This window comes from Lutra lutra, chromosome 1, assembly GCF_902655055.1.
Source record: "Lutra lutra chromosome 1, mLutLut1.2, whole genome shotgun sequence".
Classification (NCBI taxonomy): Eukaryota; Metazoa; Chordata; class Mammalia; order Carnivora; family Mustelidae; genus Lutra; species Lutra lutra.
Genome location: NC_062278.1, coordinates 208,866,263 through 208,885,421, shown reverse-complemented (window position 1 = coordinate 208,885,421; position 19,159 = coordinate 208,866,263). Strand labels below are relative to the sequence as shown.

The following is a 19,159-nucleotide window of genomic DNA, read 5'->3' as shown; positions in this document are numbered from 1 at the left end:
AGCTGGGGGCAGCGGGGAGGCAGGATGGTGAAATGAGGCCCCTAATACACCCTAGAAAAGGGACAGAACTGACCCATTTCCTGGCAGTGGGAGGCAGTCCTTCTCCCACACCTCCTGTGTTCATGAACCCTGTCCTAGGCCCTCAGGCTCCTCCACAACACTGACACCTCACCAGGACCCTCTCACCCCTAGGGTGCCCCGATCCTTGCCACCCCTCTCTTCCAACCACCCACACCACTAAGGGAGGTGTGGAGATCCTCTCAGAGCAGCGGGTGTGGGACCCACCCAGACTCCACCCCCAAACGACTCCATTCTGATCTCCCTGATATGTGGTGCTGGACACTGCACCAGTACACAGCTGGCCTCGGCAGGGGACAAACTGTGCCATGACCTTCCAGCCTTGACATTCATAGCGGTCAGTGTGGGCTCTTCTGTAGTCGGCAGAAAAGGACTCGGAGCAATTTTGGCGAATATGGTTAAGTTGCAGACTAATGAAACTGAAGAATCAAGTTTTGCTAGTGTCGGGTACAGCTGGGTCCAGGACCCCGTGAGTGTTCTTGGTCTCCCATCTGCTTAGCTCAACAACCCTCAGGGGAAGATGGTGACTTTTCCATGCTTCCCAGCAAAACTCCTGGGTAAGACCTCTTACCAGGTCACACGCTCATGTCCACCCCATCACAGTGACCTAGGAGATGGAGGCTCCGATTGGTCAGGCCAGTGTCCCACGGCCACCCCTATAATTGAAGGTGGCTTTTCCATATGGCCTGAGTCTGGGGTAGGCATTTCTGCTCAAGACAGAATGTGGGCCACGCATGCAGGCACACAAATGTCCACCTCAGCCTGCAGAGAAGGTCCAGGCCAGTCTTCCTTGTCCAGGTGGAGAAAGGGAGGACTAGAGAGACCCAGTTCTGGGGTCCAGGTCACACAGCATCTGAGACAGGGCTGGGACTAAGCCAGACTGGAGTCTGCTGACCTTGTACAGCTCATGCCACCTCTTGAAGGCTCTTTTTCCATTTGTACTTGTGGGTGACACCCGCCTTACAGGGCTTCCTGAGGATGAAGGATGAAAAGATGAGCCTTCCAAAAGCCCCAGCATGGTGCCAGGCACACAGTGAGTGGTTGATCAGGTTTAACAGGATGGCAGTTATTGGTCTGCGGGCCTGATTGATGGGGGGCAGGCAGAAGTCCAGGAGCAGCAAAGCCTTGTCTCTAGACATTCACGGAGGGCTCCAGAGGCTCTGGGCAGAAGAGGAATGTGCTGGCCACACTTGCTTGATTTTTAGTCCCTGCCAGATCCCAGGCTTGTGTCCAGAGGCCCAGCTCTAGTTGGGCTGAAGGGTGAGGGTTAGGAGAGGTGGGAGACCCTCAGGGTTGCAAGGCCACCCGGATGAGACAGCACCTGAAGCAGGAGCTTGGGTGGGACGGGGAGAAGCGAAACCCAGGGCTTGGAGGGTCTGGGTATGACTCCCACTTCTGGTCAAGGGCAGTGACCCCACCTCACCTCTCGGAGCCTGTTTCCTCTTCTGCAAAAGGGAACCATGCATACAGGCCCAGGACTGGAAAGGCAGGTGAAGTCAGAGGCCAGGGAAGACTAAAACTTTACGCTATAAAGGTCACGAACCACCCTGTGGGGAGCGGTGCTGGGGGAAAAGTGGGGTTGGAAGGCTCTGTGAGGGACAATGGGCAGCAACTCGAAGAGGAAGGGACCAGGGTCTGCAGGGACTAGGCAGGATCAGGAGGAGCCACAGAGCATTTTATTCCGAAGGGCCTGCAGCAGCAGAGGGACGGCAGGTGACACGGGGTATCAGAAGGGCAGTAGCCTTGAGGCTGGATGGTGGGGGAGGGGCACCGGGGCAAAGAGATGAGAGGGGAGAGATGGTGATGTGTGAACCCAGGGCTGGTAGGCAACCTGGTGCAGGGCCCTGGGTGGGCTGCTGAGCCTCTGGGCAGCCCCTCCGGCTCCAGGCCCTCCCAGATGCCCCCTAGGCAATCCCACAGCCTGCAGAAGTCCTCAGTACCCCCAGACAGAGAGCTAAACCTGCCACACAGCAGGTGTTCATTGAGTACTCTGACTGCACAGGCATGAGCTCTGCTGCCTCTTGGTCTGGGAAGGGGTTGTTGCTCGGGGGCTGGGAAGGCCCCGTTGCACCCATGCCTCCCCAACCCTCCGAGAGGGCCTCTGAAGCCCAGTGTGCCATCACCGTGGCTAGCCAACAAGCAGGGCTTTAAGAGCTACAAGAGTAAGGGCTAGAAAGTCCCTCAGGGGCCTCCCATCTGTCGGGGTCTGTCCTCCATGGGCAAAGAATAGCATGTAGCTGGCCTTGACCAATGGGACATCCACAAGGGGAAGCAAGAAGACGCTGGATGAGCACGGGCACGCTGGGGCTGCCCTCTTGGCACCCGGTTCCCCAGAGAAGCCTTGGCGGGCCTGCCGGGGAGGCTGGGCACAGGAGAACTGGAGCCCCAGCAGCTGATAGCACTAGCCGATGTTCAGACGTGTGAGCAAGGCCACCTCTGACTGGGCAGCCCCATTGAACTCCGAGAGTGCCAGATGGTGGCCTCTGGCTAAGCCCCGCCAAACTGCCCAGCAGACCCAGCCCACGCTGCAGAACTGTGAGCAGCCAGATGACTGGTGTGTCGGCCGCTAAGCTCTGGGATACTTGTCACGCAGCAGCAGCTGACGGCTACAACACACGGCACTGGGCAGCAGCGCCCTCTGCTCCCTGATGAACCACTCTGACAGAAGGGAACAGCAGAGACCAGAGAGGGGAGGGACCTCCTCAGGGTCACACAGCAGGTTGGCAGTGGAGCAGAGATTCCTGAGCTGGGTGGGTAACGGCCATGCTGGGCTCTGCCTGAGAGAATGTGCGTGAGTAAAGCAGGCAGCTAGCATGTGGCAGGCGAGGAGAAACATGGGAACCCCTTTCTGTCTTGGCAGGTGTGACATAGGGTGGAGACAGGGCCTGTGGCCTGGATAAGGGACAGGAAGATGGCAGAAAGGGCATGAGGGAGAAAGGCTGATGACATCCGGAACAGCAAAGGCCTCAAGGTTCCTACAACCCTGAAGCCTCGCACTGAGGAAAGCATCCTACCAGCCCCAGGGAGAAAGCCCCAGCGGTTAGACAAGCGGGTCCCTTCTGGGACACAGACAGGGTGGATTAGTTCAGAATACGGAGGGCAGAGGCTCACGACCCCACTTGTCACTGACCTGAGTCAGAGGGGCCGAAGCACCTCCAAGTCTCTTCTGGGATCAGGCTGAGGAGGGCAGGGGTGGTTCCTCAGGGCTGGAACAAAACACGTGCAGCATCCCTGAGGCCAAGGTCAGAGCCCCTTGGGCCTGCTCAGTCAGGCTGGAGATGGGCCTGGGTCACCCTCTAGTCCCCTAAGACCCCCGGCTACAGCCTTCAGGGAATCCTCTGTAACCATGGGCCCAGCCACCAACTTCAGAGGTCACGGTGGGGACTCACGCAGGCCCAGGCCCTTCAAAGCCACAGGGCCTGCTCAGGGAAGCGGCAGCAGCACGTCAGTGGCTCCGGCCTCTTTCAGAAGCACCTGCATCTTCAGAGCGGCAGGCACAAGCAAGGCCTTGGAAAGCACTCAGAGGACCATGAGTGAAGAGTCAGAGCCATGGCCTTCTGCAGCCCTACTGTGTCTAGGGCACCGTGTGTGACACCACACAGTACACTCGCCTGGACGGCTGTCACCGCCCTGCAGCAGAAGGAACCCAGAGACACGTGCGTGGGACTAACTCAGAGCCACACACCCCTCTCACTCATCCTCGGGGCTTTTTTGTTTTTGACAATTCTTGGGTCTCGGTTCTCAGCAACAGTGATGCGGATTTTTTTCCTTTCTTTCTAAATGTCTGGTGGGGGACAGGCACACCGGAGCCCCAAACTGCAAGGGCCGGACACACCTCAAAGTCGAGCTCCAGCTCACAGCATATGCCCGTGGGTTCAAATGCATGTTTATTATGTTAGCATGAAAATTGAAAACAAAAACTCTTTCCCCGGGGAACAAGGACTTGAGGCCATCTGGTCCCGGGTCTGAAGCCTCCTTCAGCTCCGGGGCCCCTGCCCACCCCAAGAGCTCCCCCCTTGTTTCCACATTCCGGCCACACCTACCTCCTAGCCTTTCCTCCAACACCAGCCCCAGGGCCTCTGGCCTCACCCCTGTCCAAACTGGAGCACCCTCCCCGCTGCACCTCTGCACAGTCTGCAGGCCTCTGCTCCCACCTCCCTTTCCTTCCTGCAGGCATGTGAAGTGCTCTCATCTGTTCTGTGTTTACACAGTCACTGTGTGCCTCCCCGTGAGACCACGAGCACACAGGTGTTGGTCACTGCCGTGTCCCCCATCCCCAGCCCAGGGCTGGGCCCACAGCAGAGCTCAGGACTAGGAGCTGAGTGGCTGAACGGTCCCCGCTACAGATGCTGAAGGACAGGAGGAAGCCACCAGACACCATGAGATGAGGCAAGGGAGCTGTCGGAGGAGCGAGAAGCGGCAGTTCCCAGCTGAGCAGCAAAGGTCCTCACAGCGAGGAGGCTGAGGGCAGCAGGAGCGGGCGGTCCCCGGAGCTACCTGTGGCCCTGCGCGGTGGCGTTCATGTGGTCCCGGATGCTGATGGCCTGTTTGAGAAGACCCTCCACGCTGCGGAAGTAGAGGCTGCTGTCCACCAGGTTCTTCACGGCGCTGAAACGGGAGGACGGACCGGTCGGTGCCACGCCTGCCTTACCCTCCCCGTCCCGGGCCTGCCCATGTATCCTCCCTACCGGAGGCTCGTGGGGGGCCCACACGGGCTCAGGGTCCAGCAGGTACCCTGCAGATTCAGGCACCTCTTCCCCGAGGGCTCATCGTGGCCTTCAAGTTTCAATTTCCCTGCCCTGCCTAGATGGCATCCATCCAATAGAACACATGATGGCTAGATGCAACTTTTAAGTTTTTATTTATTTATTCACCTAAGTCACCTCTACACCCAGCACGGGGCTCAAACTCATGACCCTGAGATCAAGGGTCGCATGCTCTCCCGATGGAGGCCGCCAGTGCCCCTAGATGCACCTTTTACATGCCTGCTGCCAGGTCACCGAATGGTTTTGTTTGTTTGGCTGAAGATTTTTATTTATTTGAGAGAAAGAGCGCACGCGCGTGAGAGAGAGCAAGCGCACAAGTAGGGGGAATGGCAAAGGGAGAAGCAGGTTCCCGCTGAGCAAAGAGCCTGACTCGGGGCTCGATCCCAAGATCCCAGGATCATGACCTGAGCCAAAGGGAGACGCTTAACCGACTGAGCCCCCCAGCCGCCCCAGATCACCTAATGTTTTGAAGAAGCTATAAGCCTGTAAAGATGGCCTCAAAGACATCTTGGCTTTCCTCTCAGATAAACTATTCCTGCCTCTGAAGGAAGATTTATCAACTCAACTATGAAAAGCTCTGGAGTTTGAGTTTGGAGGGAACTAGAAAAATTCACCACCAAATGGGGGTGGGGAGCACCACGGCAAAGCTGTGCTAACCTCATGTTGGTGCCACACTGAGGAATGTCTAAGGAAAGTGGCCCTTCTGAAAGTACTGCAGGAAAATATTTACCAGGCCACTGATGCCACTGATTTACCAGGCCTTGCTGATGCCAGCAAGTCACCAGCGTAACAGCTGCAGGAAAAATGAAAAGCGTCTTTTTAAAGCTCTTCTATTAAAGACAAAGAAATCACTCCCACTTGTTATCAGTCAGGGACCTGCTGGAAAATGGCCAGGAGATCAAAGCCAGGGGTGGGTTGGGGGGTGGTAGGGGTGAAGGAGGGGTTGGGGGGGGAGGGGAGGAGCTTTGGCAGATACCCACTGTTAGCTTGCTCATCTTAGCACCACCAAACGCGGTCAGCTCTAGGGTTTGCCCACCTTGATAGAGAAACTTTCCATTGTTAAGTTCCCTACGGAATAGTTTACCCCAATTCAGTAACTTTAAATTTCACACCAACTGTTAACACTGTGTAAAGCATTCTGAACTAGAAGATAAGGGCTCTTTTATGTCCCTAAAGGAAACCTGGTCTCTTAGCAGACAGAAATTTGCCTCTCCCTCAAGAGAAGCACTCAGAGTACTCCAGCCTCCTGTCCAGCTCAGCATGGCCCAGTGGAACTTTCTGGAACATCTTTATCCACTGACTTGGCTGCTAAGCAGTTAAAATATGATTATGTGAGACAGAGGGGCGGAATCTTTCATTTCATTTTGCTGCATTAAAATCTGAGTGTGAATAGACCCCCACAGCCCAGACTCCCGTGCTAGATGGGGCGGCTAGAAGAACCGGGACAAAGAACAGGTTCTGATGTGTTCCTCCTCGCAGCTGTCCAGGAGCGGTCTGGCAACTGTTTGGCAGATGTGAGAGAGAAACTCCTCTACTTCTTTACTACTCTTCCTTGAGTTAATCAAGGAGGGTGTTTGAGGCCATCAGCCTCAAGAAGATGCCATCTGTCTGGGCTGCCTTCTGTCCCAGCGGAAGAGTCCAGGCTGCTAACGGTAGAACACCCAGCTCAGTGCCCCTGGCAGCAGGACCGCCTGTCAAGGAGCCTTCGCCCACGCAACAGAACAGGCAGGCCAAGCCCGTGGTGCCACAGACGAGAACGGCTGGGGTTTCTGGCCTCCACCAAAATGACTTAGCCAGCACAAGAGACAAGCTGCACTTCTAAACAAAACTGCGGGGCTCCCGAGGCAGACAGAACGAGCCAGGCCATTAAACACAGTCAGGGGAACCAACAGAAGAGCGGGAGGCGAGACCCGCCAAGGAGCAAGGATGACAAGGAACACTGCCTGCCGGTTTTGGTTCTCTCACACATCCTCCCCTTGCGGAGGGGGCAGGGATCTAAAGATTTAGCCAAAGCTAAACACAAAATAGGAAGAATGAGATTCGGTGGTCCACCCACGTTCACAGCAGCGCTCTTCACAGAAGCTAAAGCCTGGGCACCACCCGGAAGTCCACTGCCAGACGCCGACGATGTGGTGCCTCCAAGCTGTGGGATGCCACTTGGCCTTCAAGAGGAAGGACATTCTGACTCAGGCTGTCACATGGGTAGACCCGGGGGACAGCACATGGAGGGACAGGATAGGACACGAAAAGACAAATCCTGGAAGGTTCTATTTATGTGAGGTCCCTCAAATGGCCAGATTCATAACCAGGAAACAGAATGGTGGGGGCCAGGGGCTAGGAGAGAGGGGAAGGGAGTTAGGGTTGAGCGAGGAGTTTCAGATTTGCAAGATGAAAAAAATTCTGGAAATGGACGGTGGGGACAGCTGCACAGCATTACGAATGTATTTAATACCACTGAACTGTACACTTAAAAATGGTTGAGGTGACACATTTTGTGTGTATGTTACACAGTAAAAAAAACTGGAGGAGCGTCTCGCTGGCTCACTCAGTGGAGCCTGGGGCTCTTGATCTCAGGGTTGTGAGTTCAAGCCCCACACTGGGTGTGGAGCCTACTTAAAGTTAAAAAAGAAAATTGGAAAGAAATAAAAATTTAAGGGGCGCCTGGGTGGCTCAGTCTGCTAAGCATCTGCCTTCAGCTCAGGTCATGATCCCAGAGTCCTGGCACCAAGCCCCACACTGGGCTCCCTGCTCAGCAGGGAGCCTGTTTTTCCCTTTCCACCTGCCCCCCATCCCCACTTGTGCTCTGTCTCTCAAATAAATAAGAAAATCTTTAAAATATAAGTAAATAAAAATAAAAATTTAAAAATAAACAGCCATATTTGTGCTTTGGCTCTCCCCTCAAGTGGCTGTTCACCCCACTAGCCAGTCTGTGGTCCTGGCTGTGGCAGGGAAATGCCCCTTGAGGCCTTGGCTCCCTGGCCCAGGTAGCACCTCCCTGAAACCATTACCACCCCGTGCCACATGGGGAGGGACTCGGCTCCGGAAGCAGCCTGTCTGAGGCACATGTGGGTTGGGGCGATGGTGAGAGGAACAGGCCTGGGCTGGAACCTGCTGTGTGGCCGGGTAAGCCGAGATCCACATGCCCCTACTCAGGTGCATTCAACAGGGCAAGATTCACTGGGCGGGTGGTCGTGATGCGCCTGAATGCCCAAGAGCTGACCCCGGGGCATAGTGGGACCAGCCCGGGAGTGGGGAGGCCACCTCGCTCACCTGCAGGCATACTCCACTGTGTAAATGGCTCCCTGGCTCTGCTCCTCCCACCGCTGCATGTCGGCCTGTGGGGGATGGGAAGCTGTTAACAAGAGGGCTCCCACCTCCATCCTCCTAGTTCTCTGGGATGGAGCGCCTGATCACCCATCGCCATGGCCACAGAGACCAGCCCCCTCCATCCCCATCTTTCCTCCTACAGCTCCCCTGCCCCACCAGTCTGGGCTTTCTGTGAACACCTGGCTACCGTGCTTCGGGGCCTTTGCTCTGGCTGTTCCCTCTGCCCAGCACAGCTTTCCCTCGGGTCCACGTGCAGCTGCCTCCTCCCTTCTCACCACACAGGTCACAAATAACGCACATCCTGCTGCCCCCTTCTTCCAAGTCTGTCTACCCAAGGCCCCAACCTGTCTCAGCTACCCTATGCCTCCTTGCCAGTGTCCCAGCCTTGACTCCGCCCCCAACAGCCCCTGCTCCACAGAGCAGGTCTCGGCTCATGACAAGAGGACTCTCAGGAAGCACAGGGGCAGGAACTGGGGCTCACCTTATGCTGGGCCAGCTCGGGCAGAGAGCGGCGCACATGCTCCTGCAGCCGGTATAGGGCCACGGACGGCTCGTTGGCCAGGACGTAGACGCTCTCAGTGAACTTGTCTGTGACTGGATCGGGAATCGACAGTTGGGGGTAGGAGTTGGCGGGGCAGGGAGGGGTGGTGGTGGTGGAACAAGGGGAAGGGTAGGGAGACACAAGGAGACAAAGCATAAGACTCTTGACTGCTTAATCCATGATTCCAGCTAGAGCAGGGACTGTCCAGGAGCTGGGTCACCTGTGGCCCCAGGGATAGGTGGAAGGAGATGGTCACAAAACGGCCTCAATTAATCATGATGCTAACACATCCAGGGCACTCACGATCTTTCCCCTCCCAAGCCTGCTTCTGTCCACTTGGACCCCCTCACATTCCTTTTATCTCAAGGAATGAATCTGAGATTCTTCTTCGGAGGAACCACCAGTTACTGCATCTGAAAATGCCTGGATGCTCAGATCCCTGGATGGCCTTCAGTCATGACTAACCATGAAAGGGTATTAAATCATGCCCCACGCCTTCTGTTGGGACAATGAATAACTCATCCTTCTGAGTTTTCCTGAAGGATCAGGCTGAGAATTTTACCTGACAGCACTCCTTGCTCAGCATCCTCCTTATCCTGTTTCCCCCTTCCCTCATCCCTTCTTACATTACACCGTGCCTACTGGTCTGGGGATGGCCACCTCCCACCTGGATACCAGGTTCAGTCAGCTCCTCCCTCGTCTCCTGGTTCCCCCTCTGCCAACAATCTGATTTCCACACAACAGATGGAGTGAGCATCTAATGAACGTATCAAGTATGTCCCTCCCTTGTCTGAAATCCTCCCATGGCTCCCATCTGCCACAGCATAAAATCACCTAACTTACTATGATCCATAAGGCTCTGTATATTCTGCCTGCTGTTGACCTCCCTGCCCTCCCCACCCTCTACCCATGGCACAATGGCCTCCCAGCTATTCCTTGAACACTGCCAGGACTGTCCAAAAGAACCTTCAGAGATGATAGAAAGGTTCTATAATCTGTAATTGTCCAATAATGTAGCCACTAGGCACATATGGCTACTGAGCACTTGAAATGTGGCTAATATGACTCACAAACTGAATCTTATTTTATTATTTTTTTACATTTTAATTCCAGTATAGATCACATACAGTTTTATATTAGTTTCAGATGTACTAATGCAGTGATTCAATAATTCTATACATTACTTGGTGCTCACCCTATGAAGTTTTACCTAATTTCAGTTAAATTAAATACCCACAAATACTGTGTGACCAGGAGTTGCTGTACTGCTGCACAGCTCTGAACACTTTGCCACCTCGGCGCTTTTGCATCTATTGTTCTGCCACTGAGTCGCCCTTCCCTCACTGGCCTCTTTTCACCCCTTCTGTCTCAGATCAAATGTCACCTTCTGGGCAAGGTCTTCCCTGATCAGCAAGCTTAATCTGATGTCCCTTCCACCTCATTCTCAACCTCAGCACCTTGCTCATTTTCTTACACTTAAATTCTCATTCTTTATTAGGTTATATGTTTACAAAAAAAAAAAAAAATCAAAGCTTGGACTCTGGAGGGCAGGGGCTTCTCTGAGCCTCAGTTTCCTCATCTGTAAAATGGAGTGATAATAGCACCCACCTTGAGGTTTGTTACACAGATGGACCCCTTGCTATTGCCCAGTATAGTGCGGTAGATGAGAGAGAACACTGATGGGGGATGAGGGGCAGTCAGGGAAGGCTCTGCATGAGTCTGGAGTGGCAGTCCGTCTAGCTCACTACTGCACCCTCAGAAGAGCACAGCCCATCCTGCCATCTCCAAACTGTGTGTACTCTCATCTTCCTAGTCCTCCTCGTTTTGAAAACGAGAACAGCTTACCCTTCGGTGTTCTTAAGATTTTTTTTTTTTTTTTGTCAGAGAGAGCGAGGGAGAGAGAGCGAGCACAGGCAGACAGAATGGGAGGCAGAGGCAGAGGGAGAAGCAGGTTCCCTGACGAGCAAGGAGCCCGATGCGGGACTCGATCCCAGGACGCCGGGATCATGACCTGAGCCGAAGGCAGCTGTGTAACCAACTGAGCCACCCAGGCGTCCCACCCTTCGGTGTTCTTGCGAATGAAATGTACTTGTGCCTTCTAAATAACTAATTAGAAAACAAACGTGTGTAGGGGCGCCTGGGTGGCTCAATGGGGTAAGGCTCTGCCTTCGGCTGGGGTCATGATCCCAGGGTCGGGATCCAGCCCCGCATCGGGCTCTCTGCTCAGCCGGGAGCCTGCTTCCCCCTCTCTCTGCCTGCTTCTCTGCCTACTTGTGATCTCTCTCTGTCAAATAAATAAATAAAATCTTTATTTAAAAAATCATTTTTGGGGGCACCTGGGTGGCTCAGTGGGTTAAGCCGCTGCCTTCGGCTCAGGTCATGATCTCAGGGTCCTAGGATCGAGTCCCGCATCGGGCTCTCTGCTCAGCAGGGAGCCTGCTTCCTCCTCTCTCTGCCTGCCTCTCCATCTACTTGTGATCTCTCTCTGTCAAATAAATAAATAAAATCTTTAAAAAAAAATCATTTTTGGCACTTTGTAATTTGTAAACACGTGACTCACAAATATTTTAATTAATACCTAGACAAAAGCGTAAATGCATTAGGGAATAATACGCACGACTGCCAAGTCCCAGGCGTTCTTCCAATGCATTACAAATACCAGCCCTATCCGGGGCTGGGAGAGACTACTATACACCCCATTTTACAGATGACAAAACCGAGGGACGGAGACTTTCTAAAGGTTTTAAAACTAGTCATCGGCCAAGCCAGGGTTCAATGGTAGTTCAATCAGTTCCCCGCATGCTCCCTCCAAGCCACTGCCCCCTTCTTCCCTCTGTCGGGTCACCCTGCTGTCCAGCCCAGGGCTCCGCACCACCTTTCTTTCCCTTGAGCTGCATCTCCGGTTCCTCCATAGCTACCGCGGACCGTTCCGAAGACCGGAAGCGGAGGTCCGGCGCTGTGGAAGTATACTTAAACCTCCCCCCCCCCCGCGAAACCAGACGCTGTGCCACTCTAGTTCCGGTGTCAATTGGCCTGCCTTCTCCACTCCTCCCTGTAGCCAGGCTGGAAAAAAGCCGTGAGTGAGAGACTGGGGAAGGAGGCACACCGGTGGGCGGGTGAGGAAGGGGGCGGAGACCCCCTGAAGCTCCAGAAGGGACTCCCAGACAGGGAGGGGCAAGGGTGCCCTCCCTTTCCGAATTCCCTTTTCCGGGAGCAGACAGATTGGGGAAACGCTCCAGACATTGCCCACTTTGGGCTGTGTAAACGGTCTTTCTGTATCCCTTCTGCTGCCATCAGATTCTTACAAATGCTCGTAAGCCCCCAGGACGCAAAGAGCGCATTGTTGTGGACGGGTGCAACGGTGTGTCGCCCCTTTAAATCCCTGGCGCCCCGACTGCTCCCCGCCCACCGCCTTCCGACCGGAGAAAGCCCCACCCATCCGGCCTCAACTGGAGCCTAGCGGCGCACTCCGGAAAAACCTGTGGGCGGAGCTGGGAAAGAGTGACGGAAGACAGGCGCAATGAAATCCTCGGAGCCCTCTGAGGCTCCACCCATCCCTCCTGACCCGGCCGGGCTCCCTCCGGAGTTGCCGGGGCAAGAACGCGCAAGCGCAACAGCACTGCTCGGGCCCCCAGCGGAAACCACGCCCCTCCCTTAAGCCTTAAAGGGCCAGAAGCAGCTTCTGCTCTCGCCTTTAGGCACTTTTGGGGAGGCAGGGTGCGCAGGCGCAGTGGGGGAACTCTGGGGTGGGGGTAGCGGTCGTGTATCAAGTTGCTCCCTGTCCCGGCAGAAGACACGGGGACGTTGAGGGTCCAGGCTCTAGCTTGCTCCCTCCTGTATCAGTTGGAGGAGAAAAGTTTGTGAATTGGGCCCCCAAGTTTTGGGGGACCCGGCCTTGCTGCGTGGGGTGACAGAGAAGGCTCGTTAGAGGTGAGTGGACCTCTTGGATCTGTTTGGGAGGGGCCGGTGGGGATGGGACCAATCACATCTTTGTTGAACACTCACTCGTTCCGGGGACACCCCCCCCCCAAATAACTACAGGGAATGTCTATTAAGCTCTGCCCGTGTGTCAGGCCCCCAGCTTAGCTGTTTACAAGCATGATTTGGACATCACTTCCCTATTTTTTTGAGGAAACTGAGGCTCAGATCTGCCCGTGTGTCAGGCCCCCAGCTTAGCTGTTTACAAGCATGATTTGGACATCACTTCCCTATTTTTTTGAGGAAACTGAGGCTCAGATAAGTTAAATCATGTGCCCGGGCCTATAAGTGGAGGGATTTGGACCCAGAGAGTTGACCCCATTTTAAGTTAAGCATGTTATATGTGTCCTGGTTGGGGGTGGGGGTAGAGGAGTGGACCTGAAAGGAGTTTAGCCACCCTCGCTTTGCAAGGCTGGGTATGCTGTTGGGACCTACTCAATAGGAGTTGTTGATAAGTATTGTTCTCTCCCCTTTTGGTGCTTCTTCCAGCTTCCCTCATGGAGCCCACCCAGCCTGCAGAAGACCTCGGTGTGACCCAGCAGCTTCCTATCCCCGAATTTGGGGACCCTGAAGATCCTGGGGATGAGGCCCCGGATGGCTCAGACACTGTGGTGCTCAGTCTTTTCCCCTGCACTCTGGAGCCTGGGAATCCTGAACCGGACGCTGGTGCCTCCTCACCTCAGGGTAGGTGGGATATTTCCCCTGGACTCCTTCCATCTCTAGGATGCAAGGACTGTGGAATGTCAGGCCCCAGATAGGACCTCGGTCTTTGTGTTTCTCTACCTAGCATGTGTCTTCCCTCTCCACGCAGTGAGAGATTGCTTTTATATGTACATAGACACACTCACATACATGAATATATCTGTATATATGATGCTTAAATCCACGTAACATAAAAGTTACTATTTTAAGGAGACTTGCAAACAATTCAGTGGTAGTAAGTACTTTCACAATGTGGGTAACCCCCCGATCTCTTGTTACAGACCATTTCCATCACCCCAAAAGGAAACCCTATTCCCATTAGTAGTCACCCTCCATCCCTCCTCCCCTACCTCCATCAACCACTAATCTATTTTCTGTCTCTAGGGACTTGCCTGTTCTGGACATTTCATATAAATGAGTCATACATGTCTTTTGTGTCTCACTTCTTTTGCTCAGCATTATGGTTTTCTGTTTTAAGTTTTGTTTATCTAATCTCTACCTGGGGCTCGAACCCACGAGCCCAAGATCAAGAATCACGTGCTCCTCCAACCAAGCCAGCCAGGCAGCCCTCAGCTGATGGTTTTTGAGGTTCGTTCGCATTACAGCATGTCAGTGCTTCATTCCTTTTTCTGACCTGATAATAGTCCGTTCCAGACCACATTCTGTTTATCTGTTCACCCACTGATGGACACTAGGGTTGCTCCTCTTTGGCGATCGTGACTACCGTTGCTGTACACATTGGTGTACAAGTTTTTGTCTGAGCCGTTGATTTCAACTCTTAGGGGTAGATACCTAGAAGTGGAATTGCTGGGTCAGATGGTGATTCTGTTGACCCTGTAGAGGACCCAAGGACTTCTTTGGACTGGAATCCTTGAACACGTTGAATTCAGTACCTCTTGGGGCCTTGGTCCCTGCTCCTCATGCCTCTTGCCAGCGCTGGTTTCTTCAACTGACCAAGCTCTCCGTTGGTATCCCCTCCTCGGAGTGGCCTTCCCTGACCACCTTGTCTAAAAGGGACTCACCCCCTGCCCTCCCCTTTCCGTTCTCTTCTACCTCTTTTTCATAGCTCCTGAATACCTATTTCTCTATTCTGTCCCCTCCTTGAGGGCAGAGACTGTCTCATCTGCCCAGAACATCACCAGGTGGAGAGGAGAAAGGCTCATCTGGGTATCCAGGAGGGCAGAGTGAGTGAACAGTGGTGGTGAGACACTGTCTTTGGTAGCTTCAGGCCCCCAAGGGTTTGTCTGAAGCCCCAGAAACATACTGAGGGGAAACTGAGGCCCTTCCTCTCTGTTCCAGGCGGCAGCTCCCTGAAGCATTCCACAACCCTCACCAACCGGCAGCGGGGGAATGAGGTTTCTGCCCTGCCGGCCACCCTGGACTGTAAGTGGGCCTGTAGTCCCTCAGCCTCCCTAAATAGTAGGAATAGTGGGGGCTGAGGGGAGCAACTTCGGGTAGGGTAAACGGAGGCATGGAGTGGGGACAGGATGGGTGAGGACTCTGCCTCTCTCTGGCCCCTAGCCCTGTCCATTCACCAGCTTGCAGCCCAGGGGGAGCTGAGCCAGCTGAAGGAACATCTGAGGAAAGGTGTGTGTCCACATGAGTCCGCTGGTGTGTCTATACCTGTCTTGACCACATGTGCTGGGGTAGGCATGTGGGTACTGAAAGGACCTGAGTGTCCTCATGTGTAACTCCCACTCCCATCTGACCCCAGCCACCCGCCCTGTCCCTGCTCCCACCACACTAGGGAGAGTGGGCAGGGGTGCATCCCAGTGGTACCACCCCCCTCCTGCCAGGCGACAACCTCATCAACAAGCCGGACGAGCATGGCTTCACCCCCCTCATCTGGGCCTCCGCCTTTGGAGAAATCGAGACTGTCCGCTTCTTGCTCGAGTGGGTGCGTCCCAGCCCAGCTCAGGGCTTCCCAGAGACTGGAGGGTGGGCTGGGGTCTGAGTCTGCTGGTGCCCTGTCTTTAAGATGAGGCTGCAATAGGTACTCCAGGATTCCAGGGCATGCCCCCACCCATCCCATCACCACTCCCTCTGCTCCCCCCCCCACCACCACTGCAGGGTGCTGACCCCCACATCCTGGCCAAGGAGCGGGAAAGTGCCCTGTCACTGGCCAGCATGGGAGGCTACACAGACATCGTAGGGCTGCTACTCGAGCGTGATGTGGACATCAACATCTACGACTGGGTGAGGCACTGCCCACCAGCCTTGGGCACCTTGCAGGGTACCAGGCCTGTTCTAGGTGTTCAGAACACAAGACAGACCCATCCGTGACCTCGCAGAGCTCCTAGTTTGGGGGGAAGGAAGACACGTAAACAGTCAGCTGAATTACAGTAACACTGTAATAACAGACACACAGGCAACTCCAAGAGCCCAGAGGTAGCCTATATAGTCAAGGGAAGTCAAGGAGGGCTTCCTGGAAGAAGGGGTATCTAAGCTGAGACCCAAAGGGAGGAATTAGACCAGGTGATGAGTAGGAGGAGGAACCACATTAAATTAGAGGCTTGGGGGTGTTGTGCAAAACTGGAAAAGACAGAATGTTGATTACCCTTGCCCTTGACAGAATGGAGGGACACCACTGCTGTACGCCGTGCGTGGGAACCATGTGAAGTGCGTAGAAGCCTTGCTGGGTAAGTGGGAGTAACAGCTGGCCCCACAGGAATCCTGAGGTCCAGGGAGGGGTCCAAGCTGATTGAACAGCTCTTGGGATGGGTGGTCATAATCTGCTTTTCCCAGAGGATTGATCTGGGAACAGGAGATGGTGGGATAGTATGGGGGTCTGGCTGGCCAGGTTGAACACCCATACCCTCTGTGCCTCAGGGACCCTGGAGGTGGGAATGCTGTTGGCCACATTCTTTGGAGAGCCCAGGTTTTCATCCAGGCCCACATGGGCAAACAGCAGGCCTGTGGCTGTACTGTGAGGGATCCCTGGACTTCCCAAGTCGCCATGCCCCATTCTGGGCTCCTAGTACCCCCACCTTCTCATAGCACATGCTTTGCTTTGCAGCCCGAGGAGCTGATCTCACCACTGAGGCTGACTCTGGCTATACCCCAATGGATCTTGCCGTAGCCCTAGGATATCGGAAAGGTCAGCCTGAGACATGGGGCGGTAACAGTGTGCTGTGGGCAGGGTGACCGTCGAGGGGTACACAGGACAGCTCTCTTAGATATGTCAGTTGCTAGCAGTGAGAGCATTCATGTTAGCAAACATCTAGTGCCACTATTTACCTGGCCTGGGCACGTGCAGGAGGCTGACATGGGTCAGTGACTGGGTTCATCGTGGGATACACACAGGTGCTGGGAGGCCCATAGGAAGCCCTGGCCCAGCCCCATGATAGGTGGGAGGCAGGGAGGGCTGCCTGGAGGCCTGACGGGAGGGAGGATGGTGTCCTGGCTGGAGGAACAGTACATGCAGAGGCCCGGCAGGATGAGAATACCAAGGAGGGGCTGGGCCACAAGGCACAGGCTCACTGAGGCCAGCCCTCTCCATGGCAGGAGGTGGGTGTGAGCAGGACCATAGGCAGACCCTACTTTGATTTTCTACTTCCCCCTTCAGCTTCCCCATCTCCAAAATGGATAGAGCCTACCAGAACCAACCCCTTGGGGTCATGGAGGGATTCCTTTGAGATTTATCCCATTTGGGACAGAAATCATTCCTCATGGTCCTTCTCATCCTTTAGTAAAAGTCACAAGTCACCAATTTTGTTTAGTAAAGATTATTTTTATGACCCTAAAAAGCCTCCCAAAGTACATTTCTACAAACCATGAGGAAGTTGAGTTTCCTGGCTTGGGTGCCTCAGTTTTCCCAGCTGTACTCTGCGAAGAAGAGTGTGGATTTCCCCATGTATGAAGTAGATCCTCCATCCATGTCCCAGGGCTTGGAGATCCCTGTTTGTCCCCCGAGAGGCAGGTGCAGTTCTCACGGTGGGAAAACCCAGCTCATCCCCCAGGAAGTGTATAATTTGGCCGGTGCCTCTGCAGCCTCCATTGGACTCATGGCCCACATCTCCCCTGTCCTGTTTCCAGTTCAACAGGTTATCGAGAACCACATCCTCAAACTCTTCCAGAGCAACCTGGTGCCCACAGATCCTGAGTGAAGACTGCCTGCTGGGCACTCAGATACTCAGGGAACAAAATAGTTGACCCAGAGCTGGGGAAACCCAGAACTGGCTTCAAAGGCAGCTCCTGGACGGACAGCGGGAGGGGATCCTTCCCAAGAGGAACCAATAAACCTTCTGTGTGCGTAACTTGAAGGGCTTTACTGTGCTTCCCCAAGGGCCTCCTGGAGGAGTCAGCTACCCAGGGGTCTCACACCCTCTCCCCCAGCACCCGCAGGTGGTAGATGACAACTCGGCCAAAAAAGTCCGTGGCGTCCTCAAGGGTCACCTTCAGCTGGTCCACCTCGGCAGCTGGCACAGGGAAGGTGTGAGCACAAGCAGTCAAGGGAGATAGGTAGCTCATCATTTCCCCTCTGCCAGGCCCAGCTTAGACATGACCAATGTGCCACGTGACCCAGCACATTCTGAGCCCCTCTGAAGCTCTCACACAGAACAGGGTACCACCAGCTCATTTTACAGATGAAGTAGTGGAGGCCCAGAACCCACTTACTCAAGGTCATACACCAGGGTCCACAGCTTTCAGAGGCACAGACCACCCCCCATCCCCCCCACCTTGCCACCCCAGAGGCCCAGGCAGGATATCTGAAGGGAGTTGTTGTCCTTGGGATAGAAGTCCACAATCTTGCTAAGAGCCTCACTTCCCTGGGAACCTGCAGCAGAGAAAGGGGTAGGCTGTGAGGCTGGGTAGTCCCTCCCAAGCCCCCACCTTCCAGAGCCTTCCAGTACCTTCCAGGTGGCCCCGGCGACTGGAGAAGCCCCCCTGGAACTGGATCTGCAGCTGGGAGACACGGATGCGCTGGGGAAACTCTAGTATCACCCACTGGGAGGGGCCCTGGAAGGAGACAGGGAAACTGAGGCTCACAATCACTTGCTCAGAACCCTGCTATTCCCGTCCCATTCACACAGTCTATGGTGGGGGCAGTGGGCGGGGAGCGTTGGCACACCTTTCCTCCTTGGCCAGCTTGACTCCCCAGCGGGAGTGCTCCTTAGTTCTCAAGTGCCTCTTAGTTCTCCCGTGAACCTGATTCACCGGAGGGGTGGAGAGCCCTGGAAGAGGTGCCTCACCTGGTCCGAGTTCCAGCACGTCTCCTCATTCTGGTCGAACAGATGCTTCTTTCCAAACTGCCGGGTGTCGCGATTCAGCACTGAACTCACCCTGGAGGCACCAGAATACCGGAGAAATGAGGGACTGAACGCGGCAACGAGGCCCCGCCCACTAAAGGGCCCGCCCCCTCCTCCAGCTTCCCCCGGCGGACCCAGCTCGGTCAACGCAGGACTCAAGGGACACGCCCGCCGCTGCCCCAACCCTAGGTTCTCACCTGCTCACTGTCTCTGGACAAACCAAAGAGTGGGTCATCTCGACTCCACAAAGCCTCGCAGGTCTCAGAGCTGACTTCAGCCGGTGTGCGAATCCCGGCGCCAGCGCAGCCACGGCGGCACGACCTTCACACCCAATTCTGCAAGGGTTTCAAAGAAACTGCCAGTGACCCGAGGCCAGAGTTTCACAGCAGGGTTAAGGAAGGGAAACAGGTTTCCTGAGGGTTTCGGGAGGTTGCTCGGGCTCGGAGCCTCCGTTCCGCTGCCAACAGGTCGTAGAACCAAAACGAGACCCGGAACCACGAGGACACCGCGCAGGCGCG

General features: G+C 54.9%; 3 protein-coding genes across 11 annotated transcripts in view; 1 reads left to right on the top strand and 2 right to left on the bottom strand.

Annotated features, from left to right (window-relative positions):
- The window catches only part of BORCS8 (BLOC-1 related complex subunit 8), a 15,526-nt gene extending 3,783 nt beyond the window's left edge, over window positions 1–11,743 (bottom strand). For 2 of the 7 annotated variants that reach the window (XM_047696740.1, XM_047696730.1), the window contains exons 1-5: window positions 11,588–11,743; window positions 8,653–8,765; window positions 8,115–8,179; window positions 4,576–4,686; window positions 3,209–3,284 (exon numbers count right to left, since the gene is read on the bottom strand). In XM_047696740.1, the coding sequence (XP_047552696.1) occupies window positions 3,251–3,284; window positions 4,576–4,686; window positions 8,115–8,179; window positions 8,653–8,765; window positions 11,588–11,624 (360 nt within the window). In that variant the 5' untranslated portion in view covers window positions 11,625–11,743 and the 3' untranslated portion in view covers window positions 3,209–3,250. Of the gene's footprint in view, window positions 1–915; window positions 1,051–1,732; window positions 2,971–3,208; window positions 3,285–4,575; window positions 4,687–8,114; window positions 8,180–8,652; window positions 8,766–9,555; window positions 9,773–11,587 lie in introns of those variants that run through there. The other 5 variants (XM_047696722.1, XM_047696702.1, XM_047696691.1 and 2 more) reach the window with 5 other exon arrangements.
- On the top strand, window positions 11,716–17,648 carry RFXANK (regulatory factor X associated ankyrin containing protein). Of its 3 annotated transcripts, none has more exons than XM_047696643.1 (10): window positions 11,716–11,788; window positions 12,038–12,642; window positions 13,180–13,374; window positions 14,692–14,775; window positions 14,914–14,979; window positions 15,189–15,289; window positions 15,463–15,588; window positions 15,965–16,031; window positions 16,409–16,489; window positions 17,428–17,648. In XM_047696643.1, the coding sequence occupies exons 3-10, from the start codon at window positions 13,188–13,190 to the stop codon at window positions 17,496–17,498; spliced, it is 783 nt and encodes a 260-aa protein (XP_047552599.1). In that variant the 5' UTR covers window positions 11,716–11,788; window positions 12,038–12,642; window positions 13,180–13,187; the 3' UTR covers window positions 17,499–17,648. The 3 variants fall into 3 exon arrangements, with proteins under 3 accessions (XP_047552599.1, XP_047552607.1, XP_047552616.1); XM_047696651.1 differs by lacking the exon at window positions 11,716–11,788 and adding an exon at window positions 11,811–11,828; XM_047696660.1 differs by lacking the exons at window positions 11,716–11,788; window positions 16,409–16,489 and having other exon boundaries at window positions 11,907–12,642.
- On the bottom strand, window positions 17,442–19,159 carry NR2C2AP (nuclear receptor 2C2 associated protein). Its single transcript, XM_047696675.1, has 5 exons — window positions 18,839–19,159; window positions 18,585–18,675; window positions 18,246–18,351; window positions 18,102–18,169; window positions 17,442–17,826 (listed from the first exon to the last, which is right to left on the bottom strand). Exons 1-5 carry the CDS (start codon window positions 18,874–18,876, stop codon window positions 17,710–17,712), a joined length of 420 nt encoding a protein of 139 aa, XP_047552631.1. The 5' UTR covers window positions 18,877–19,159; the 3' UTR covers window positions 17,442–17,709.